Source organism: Empidonax traillii, unplaced genomic scaffold (assembly GCF_003031625.1).
Source record: "Empidonax traillii isolate 1590-97213 ecotype Southwest subspecies unplaced genomic scaffold, ASM303162v1 scaffold1608:size196868, whole genome shotgun sequence".
Classification (NCBI taxonomy): domain Eukaryota; kingdom Metazoa; phylum Chordata; class Aves; order Passeriformes; family Tyrannidae; genus Empidonax; species Empidonax traillii.
The window spans coordinates 126,844-136,726 of NW_020956801.1; the positions used below are offsets into that span (position 1 = coordinate 126,844).

The 9,883-nt window shown below is 39.9% G+C and overlaps 1 protein-coding gene across 1 annotated transcript in view; it reads left to right on the forward strand.

Annotated features, from left to right (window-relative positions):
* The window catches only part of EPHA6 (EPH receptor A6), a gene marked incomplete at its 5' end in the record, with an annotated part of 113,537 nt that extends 111,648 nt beyond the window's left edge, over positions 1–1,889 (forward strand). Inside the window, one exon of the mRNA XM_027908080.1 lies at positions 1,301–1,889. Coding sequence (XP_027763881.1) covers positions 1,301–1,415 — 115 coding nt within the window. The remainder of the gene's footprint in view (positions 1–1,300) is intronic.
* Positions 1,890–9,883: the final 7,994 nt, after the last annotated feature.

Here is a 9,883-nt window from a genome sequence, read left to right on the forward strand (position 1 = left end):
TACCCAGTGAGTCTGCAAAAATACTTATTATGATTTTTATTTTTGTTGTTACTTCATTTGTTGGGGTTTTTTTCTGTTTGTTCCTGAAGTTCTCTTTTAGCCTGCCTTACTGTGCTTTCACAGCTAATCTAAGGTTATCATCCTTTCTACTTTCTTTTTTTAGATTACTACTTAAATTTTTTGAAAGATCCCTTCTTTCTTCAAATAACCTCCATTACCTGCTGGCTTCTTTACGTGCTTTATCAGGCCTTCCTTGCTAAGTGCTAAGCATTGCTCTTGCATGTCTAATACTACTCTCTACTGCAAAGCTTTATTCTTTTAGCTGACTGCTTTTAGCTTCTCAGATTCTCAGTATTTTTGCACAGCCCCTGCTGACCTGAAGTGTTGTGAATCATCCCCCACGTGGTTGTTAAGCCTAAAATACATAATAGTTCCAGTTATCCACTGGTTCTTCATCTGGAGGATACAGAGGCAGGTATTTTGAACTGAAAATCTGCAGCTCAGAAAGGTCACGCCTCGCCCCATGAGCTCCTTTAGCAGCTGTATCCTCAGACATTTAGGATATCTGAACAGGCACTGTCCGTGCACGTCCCAGTGTGGGATTCGCACAATTGACAAGGCGTGTCTGAGCTTTCCTGCCCTCATCACCTCTGTGCTCTTCCCTCAGCATCCTGCAGTTGGGGATGTTTACAGAGCAACTAAACTAGTGAATCGTGGTGAACTCTGAGGGCTCTTGACTTCATTCCTGCCAAAGGGTCGAGCTCTGGGGGTGAGCTCCCCGCTCTGGGGCACAGGTCTGGGTGAGATGAAGGCAAATCTGGGTCAGGCTGGAAGATTCACTGCTGGTTTGACTTTAAACTGTCTTTCACTACCATTGCCCAAATCAACAGAAGCACAGGCTCTGTCTGTTGTTTCTGTCTCAGGACTGCAGTAGTGAATGTATCAGCACCAATGTTTTGCAAATATGAATAGGAAACATTTGCTACTACAACATTACCAAAAGTGGGCTGTTAGAGCCCACCTCCCAGGTTATTCCTCGAGGCTTGAAAAATTCCTCGGTGATTACTATCACAAAAGCTCCAGTGTTTTAACTGCACTTTTTTTATTAGATCCTTTCTCTTCAATGACTGTCTTTGAAAAACTGAAATTGGCAGGTGCAGAAAACTTGAACATTTGCAGCTTTCTTATATGACCCAGTCAGGAAGGTAAAAAAAGAGCAGCTCATCATATATTTGTATTCTTTTGTGTACAACAGGCTTTACTAATACTTGCATCCCAGATTAAACTTTCTGTCTTGCAGTGACCTTAGAAGAATTGGAGTTGCACTCATTGGACACCAGAGACGAATAGTCAGCAGTTTACAGACTTTGCGGTTACACATGATGCACATACAGGAGAAAGGATTCCATGTATGAAAGTACTAGAACCAACTGTGTTTTGTGCCTCAGCATTTCTAAAAGGGAAAAATATTCTCATTCTTTCCTTCTGCTCTTCCCAACTCCGAGGACTGCAGCCTCCTGTTCAGACTACATGAGTACTTCGATGGTAATGCTTCCAAACCGGAGTTTTTAATCACACCGCACAGCTCCTCCACCAGTTATCAGCCAAGAAAACCCTGGCCTACTGCAGGACTCTTGCTACACATTGATGAGTAACTCAGCATGGATGTGTAACTTTGTATAACAGTATTTGGGAAACTTTCATGAACTCACTTGAAAGTAATAATCTATTTGGCCTGGTGTGGCATCTTTATCGATGTATTTAGAGTTTGCTGGTAGATCAAAAAAGTATTTGACTTCTTTCATGTTCTGTGACCATGTAACTTCCAATACCAAATGTGCAATCAAAAAGAAGTTTAACATAAATATTTATTTTATCTCTTAATTAAATCCAAATGTATGGGTCCTATCATTATATTACTTTATAATAGTTTGAAAGCTGGTAAGATGGTGCCTCAAAATATTACTGTTGTTTGCAGAAAGGACTGATGATTTTATGTAGTGAGTTTTCATTGTGTGAATAATTGGAAGGATGATGAGAGTAATCTGTTTGGAATCTTAAGGAAGGTCCTTGATTTTTAATTACTTCAGCACTCGACACTTTTTATGCTTTAAATTTAGATTAGGTTGGAAACCTTGTTCATCCCTGGGATTCCTCACCATCCTTTGTTGTTTGGGGTTTTTTTAATGTAATACTCAGTGTTTGCTCCCACTACATGGCAAATATTCACCGGAAAACTGATTGTGACGTTTCCATGACCACAGGTAAAACACGGCTGTCAGTTGTATTGTGGCCACATCGACTTCAGAAAGCTTTCTGTTCCAGAAAGGCAGGTCTCTGCTGCTCGGGCTTGGCACAATTGCCACCAGCAGCAGCAGACCTTAGAGGGCCAGCCACCAGTGGGGTGATGTGGTTATTCAGTGATCTTGTTCCTGGGCAGGAAAGGAGATGCAGGACAGCAGTGTAGGAACGTTGCCTTGACTCTGCTTCTGGCTGCTTTTAGAAGTGAGAGAGCAGATTGTGCTGACACGGAGCTCTGGTCACTCCAGGCTGGATCTTCATTTAGCACAGATATCTAAAGGACATCCATGATAATTACCTTTAGAACCCTTCAATAGCCATATTTACATGCAAGAAAACGTCTGCAAAGGCCTAACATGATATTTGTACCTCTCTTAAGACTTCCAGCTTTCATGTTTTATTCAGACAACTCCCACGGACGTGCTGGGCTACCCTTCCAAATTCCTGCATGGGATGTGCACTGCTGGGAACGGGGAACACCGCATGTGTGTGTGCCGTGAAACCACACACAGATCCTCTCTGCATGTCACATGTAACCTGGCTGCAGGTGCTGTTGTTGATTTATACGTGCTTTGGAGGATATTTTTGAGTTCTGTGGCATTCCAGTATACTCGAGCCTTACAACTCCTCTGTTGAAACGTGCATCTTGGGTAATCAGTATAATATGTGTGTATATCAAAATGAGCTAACTACTTTATGTAATCATAACGATATTTACTGCTTCGTTTGCAGCTTGTAAATGTATTTCCTAACTCTTGGAAAAGGCTGCCATTGTGTACCAGTGGCAAAGAACAAAAACCAGAAAGTAACTCAGAAAAGAGAATGCTTCCAACCAGATCAGAGAGTAAGACACGCTAGGCCTGGTTCACTGTTGTCATTTATGTTGGAATAACTGCATAATTTACAAGAGATAGAGATAGCACACTAAGTAAACTTTCCTTTCTTTCATTAAAAAAAGAGGCAGATTTAACTGAGGAACAAGTTTCATAAAGATCAAGATTCACCAGGATTTTCTCCAATGCCATTTGGATGAGCTTGTTTAAAGCAGAGCAGCTCCAGTCCTGTTCTAGCTGCAAAGGTAATTTTACCAGCATGGGCAGTCCCCCCGGACTCAGGAGGACTGCACAAGCACGAGTGTTTGCAGGAACACAGGTCTGTAGTGGGAGGGAAAAAAAAAAATCTGTTCTCTTCTGTGACTGTCACTTGAAAAATTCCACCCCACTTCCACATCTGAATAATTTTTTTGGTGAAGGTCCTCTCTCTTATGGAAAGAAAATCATATTTATCCGAAGCCCAGAGTAATCTGAAAGCTAATTTTCCTTTATCACTTAATTATCTGTTTTGCTTGTCATTGCTTCCATGGGCCAGCAATGGGACACAGAGGAAGAAGCCTCTCCCACAGTTAAATACCTTACTGAGGAGACACAGGGCTGCTCTCTGGTAATGGGGTTTCAGAACCATCCACAACTGATCCAAACCATGTCTGTGCACTTTTACATTGTCTTTTGCAAGGTTTTTCATTCCTGGAAGGGAGGATTGGCAGAATGACATTGTTACATCCACACAACCTGGATATATTTCATGAAAATATATTTCTAAATGTATCACACTACTGAAAATATATTTTCAATAGAAAAAAATAACAGTATTAAAACATTTAATAATCAGATATATTTTTTATATAAACCAGAGTTTGGGTAACCAGAAAGGAAAGAACAAGAGATTCTCTGAGTGAGGACATTTATTAATAACATTGTAAATCCAGGATTTTGTGGGTTTATACAGTTTGTTTTTCTGTTGGTTTTGTGGTGCAGTGTGACACTTTTATAATAGTTATCTTGATCAAATTTACATTTTCCTCATTTTGGAAATATTTTATTTGCTCTTGTGCTGATTGCAAGTCTACTCTTGCTTTGGGGTTCCTTTCCTATTTTCTAATTTAAACAAAAAAACTAACAGGTGTTATTTTTCAAATGTGAGCTTAATTCTGTGCAGGCCACAAATGTATATGTGAAATTAGAGTAACTTTCTTTGTTACAGTGGATACTTTCTTCAGGTGAAAATTAGCTCTAATTATCCTGCATATTGCAGGATGCAGCTGGAGTTTAAATATGACAAATTGAAGCAAATTTAATAGGCTGTTTCTGAGAATCTGGCCCACGTTACTGAGTGCTTCATGACTAAAAGTAGTCATTGAAAGTTCACAAAATAAAGTGTGTGTGATATGCAAGCAACCAAAACAAAATGGCATTACAATGTGGGCATAGTAAAGACATAACTGTAAGTTTTTATAAGTAACATTCATGTGTCGATTCTTCTCCCAGCTCTGATTTAATTGATCCAGAATAGAATCATCTGTTGGCACTCTGAGCAGGCAGTGATACTCGTGTATGCCTGGAGCCTCCAGGACAGCTCAAGTGAGGGCCTTGCCTGCTGAGCAGCACCAGGGCATCCCACCCCTTGCCATGGTGTGCCAATCCCAGTGCTGCCAAAGCTGGCTGACAACCAGCCTGGAGATCCACCTGCAGCCAAGTGGGGTGCTCCTCTGGCCTGGGAACCGTGTCAGTCAGCCTTCCTACCCCCTCTGGTCAGTCAGAGCCCTGAGAGCCGCTGGAAGGAATTCTTCTGACCTCGTTTTGGAGGTCCACATCTGAGCTGGTCACCTGAGGCTCCCTTTCAGTCAGTGAAGCGGGCTCATGTAAGATGTGAGTCATCTGAAAATTGTATCTATTATTTATCTACCTAGAAATAGAATGGTTTACTTCTGGGTTAGACAAATTGTGCTAAAGAAGCACCTGTTTCTGTGCATTCAGTGATAGCTCATATCCAGGCATCTGTGCTCAGGCAGATGAATCTCATGCCTTAATTGTATCCAGTCCTTATGCCGAACCTGGGAAAAAGAGAGGATCTTGTTCATAATGCTAATGGTAACATTGAACAAATCCCAGCAGAAGGTTTAGTAGGCTTTACTCATGAGGTGTTTCCACACTGAAATTACTGAGAAGCCATGAGGTGAAAGAGAATTGGGTGATGTAACTTAATTTTTTTTTAAACAAAAGTTTCCTAGGAACATAAATCCAATGTGTCTGTCCAATAAAAGCTTAGACACATGCTATGCTTTAGGACATCAGCCAGGAATTTTCAGCATAAGGCAATCCTTTAATTGCAATCAGTGCACTCAACAATAAATTCAAATAAATTAGTTGCTCTGGACAAACATTCTTCTCCAAAATTGTGTCAGGTGTTAGCTGGATTATTCTGACACAGAACTCATAGACTGCAATACTTGGATTTTTACATCATTTAAGACTGACTATCTGTTTGCCATTTTTTCTAACATAATGAGCCTCACACTGGGCTTCAATAATTTCTTTTTCAGTTCAGATTCCTACAGGATGCAAAGGTGGGTCATAAGTAACACAGAGGCACCCTTTCTGCAGGTGCAGTTGAGATTGCCAGCGTGGGGTAGCTGGGACTCTGAGGGGGCCCAGTGAGACTCAATTAACCCGAGCAGTGCCCATGTCAGAGCGAGCCCGTGGGACTGGCTCACACAGGGTCGCTTTGGCTGCAGCCCAGCACATCTTTAGTCAGGGGCACACAAAAAGCCTGTCTTCCATTGCATCTCCCAGGGAAAGGATGCAGATAGAGCCGTGGCATTGGCACGTGGGTGAAGAGCACTGTGTTCTGCTCAAGAGTTTGCTTCCAGAATACCCTTGTAACTCATCTTTCTTGAATACATGGCAAAGGTAAGAGTTTTTTTTTCTTTTTTATAATAGTACTCTTTTTTTTTTTAGAGTGAGGGAAAGACATGTTGGGCTGGGCTAACTCTTAGCAGGACAATATGGTCTTGAAATCTCCTGGGGAGACAAATGAATCAGTACTGAAAAGGAAAAAAAATCCGTAGAGCCCACAGTAAAGTAAAATGGGGAAGAACTGTCCATATTGTGCCAAGGAGCTCTAACAAAAACCAAAAGAGTTGCAGGTGCTTACAGTTCACACATTTCCTCTGCCATCAAGTGCTGTGTTGAGCAGTGCACCGTGCTCATCCACGAGTGAGATGGGTGTATACAGCTCCTCAGATTATGAACCTGGAGAAGCTGAACACCTTATGGTTATAAAACACTTGTCTATATGTACATAAAGAGTTGTAAATATAAAGTATATCATCATGTCCCAGGTTTTTCAAACCTACAAAATAATTACCTATTACCGGTAACAATAATGGGGTTGATCTGCTCCACTGCCTTTTAAAACTTCTGATGGCATCCACAGTATGTGTGTTGCTCTTCCCAAACTTCCTTGGCTTGTTATCTGCAAAGGGACAGCCTCTCATTTCCTCCCCTGGCAGAAAAAAACATTTTCAAACAGGCTTACAGAAAGCTGATTACCCTTCTGCTGCCACCTTACCCAACCCCTTCCTACTGGTTCTCTTGCAGAGAACAACTCATTACTGTAGAAATCAGTGGTCACACAGAGGAGGCATTATGATTACAATAACTATTATTATAGAAAGATGTAGTCCATGCTATAAAAAGTTTGAGTTCCTCTGCTAAGTCACCAAAGATATTTAGGCAGTATATAAATTATTTTCTTTTAAGTAGCCATTTATAGACAATTTGGAGGTTAAAATAAGGGAAATTGTAAAGGGAGTATGAGGAAGGATATGCCAGCATATAGCAGAAAAAAATGTCCTGCATTTTAGAGAGGAAAACTAAGAAATATGATGAGAAATGTAAGGTTGAAAAATGGATGAGTTAAAATATATTTCCATATTTTATTTGTGAAATAATGTAATGTCAGTTCAGTAAAATCTATTTTTGCGTGTGTTCCTTTAGATATCCTACATGAGTAGCTCTTACCTTTATTTACTAAAAGAGATTTCCCAGGTACCTCTCTCTTCTGCAAAGGTTTAGCATATTATCTGACTTTTCATTCCTGTATAATTAAACTGGAATAAAAAATGCAAGTTCTGACACTGAAGACATGGGGAAAAAAAAAAAGTTAGAAATATCAGTCTCAAAGTAATTTGAAGTTTTCACATGTGTTCTACTCTATTCCTGTCCAAACTTTTGACCTCTATCAAACTATCTGAGCACTTTGGCTGGTAGTTAACTGCACATATGTATCAGTAATGATCTGTGTGCTGTGCCATGCTCAGAAACCCCCGAGTCTGTAAACACTTCTGTGTTTCTGCAGCTCATCTCATATAAGGAGGCTGATTTGAAATGGGACCATGCACATGAGCAGAGCTAGGCATAAAGGACTTGCAAATCAAAACTCCTATCAAATATTTTCAAAGCAGCATGAGATAGCATATTTTGTCATTCTTTTAAACTTCAGAACCATAAATGGTTTCCTTGAGGAGCTCATTATATTCACTGACCCCATCACAAAACCTCCTGTACATGTTCTTGATACATGAGTAGATGAACTGTTAAAATTTGAGAATAAACCATAATATTATACTAAAACATCTTCATTACCAAGAATTCAATTCAAAGAACTGTGAAGCAGCAGCAGCAGCAGCATGTGTGTTGAACATGGTAGGTAAGCCAAAACCCTGGGACTGAGAACTCACAAATCAAAGAGAAATCTACTCTCTGTGTTCTGGGGCCTTGACTGTACAGAGCTGACCTTGTATCTAGAATCTGAAAAATAAGGTTTTGGAAAAACCTGCTTTGGAATCCAAATATCCATATCTGGTTGTGGATGATGGAAACGTGCCCATTGAAGCAGTCTGGGGAGTATTTTCACTATATCATCACCATGTAATGCTCTGAGTGATAGGGAGAAAAATCTACTTGCTGATTTTCCAGGATCCAGCCTATGTCAAAAAAAGAAAACAAACCCACAGGTACAGTTGTTATTATTTAGATTAGAACCTCCAGCAGACACAGTTCTGTAACCCAGTGAATACTTGTCCTTATTACTGCATTCTGACTCTTTTGAGAGGATCCTAAATAAACAGTAAAGAACAGAACTATCCAGTTAAGAGTGGCTTAACTGAGTTATCAGTTCTCTCTCATTCAGGCCAAGCTTGACTTGAAAATTATTAAGAGGCAAAAAAAGAAAAGCATAATAGGATTCTTTTTTTCTTTAGGACGTTGAATGCTCTGAACTGTAAAACTTACCATCACAGTCTCTATATGTACAATAGATTAGCTGAAAAAGACAAAGGGCAGCCAGTGTTCCAAATCTGTAGATTGTTTCAGTTACTAAATGTCAAATTCACAAGTTCCAAGGCTACTACCTCAGGGATGTGATCAAATAGGCCCTGGTTACCTTCAACATGGCAAAGAGAAACTGCAAGCTGCACAAGGTGGTTGCTGCACTGTTGTTTTATCTGGAATGGTCAACTCTGACTTTGGAATAAGTAATTTAAATTATCTCCACATCTAATGGAGTATCTAACAGAAATGGTTTGGGTTTGTGGGGTTTTTCCCCCAGATAATTCGCCCAACTTCTGGCTTTAAATTCCGGATAGAACAACCACCCCCATCAAACAAACAGAACTTACAAAGCAAATAGGATTTGTCTATCTTTCTTCTTTCCTAATCATGAACCATTATGCAATATGATCTCCCTCTCATTTGCCTCTTTGAACAAGCTGCTTCATAGTCCTAGTGCATTGCAGTCTAAGCTTTGAGATTTTCCAGTTAATGAAAGGCACAGTAGCAAATAAAATAACCAATGACCTCTTAGTTGTTCTGTTTACTGGATTCTTTCATTAATTCTGTATCTCAAGAAAACCATCCTACTCTGAGATTGCCAACAAGTAAATCTGTAGGCCTTTTAAAGCTTATGGCCATGATTTCCTATCTGCCTGTCCCCAGGAAATAGTTCATTTGAATTGGCAGTGTAGCATTTTTATCAGCATTTCCTCTGCAGCAATTTCTTCTCCCAACTTCTCTAAGTAAGGTAGAGAGGTTTATTCCGCACTAAAAGTGGGAAAAGGTGTTTCTTTGTTTACTCTGGTGAAGGAACTGGATTCAGAGTATGTTGCTCTCACCTAGAGCCTTCCATCTGGCTTCTGTTAAGGCCAATGTCAAAATTCTCTGCTGGTATCAGTTCCATCAGCACAGCAGTGTGTGACTGAAAACCCACAGACTCACAAAAAGGGCTTGTTCTTTGGTGCAGTACAACTCCTACTGACTTCAGTAACTTCTCTGCTCTTCTCAGGATTGCACCTGTAGTTTAGCAAGGAAAAAAAAAAACAAAGGATCATGTGAAACCCTATTTACTTAAAGGCAATAGTTTAGCTTGTAGAAAAGCAGCATTCATTGATCTAGTTAGAATTAACTGTTTTCATTTTGTCGTCACTTTTTTTAGAAAAAACAAACTACTTTGACTTACAGAAAAAAAAAATACAAGAAAAATATTTTACTACTTCCAAAACTGAGCTTTGATTGACTCTTGGAAGATAATGTGGTTGGTATGTTTTCTCAGGATAGCCTCTATCTATTGCTGTGTGTTGGTTTTAAAGGTATCTGAATTAAAAGGGGGTTTAATCTCTGTCTCTTCTGTGAAATTAGATTGTACACAACTAAATATGACTGCTCTTCATAGTTTGCTGTTCTAGCAT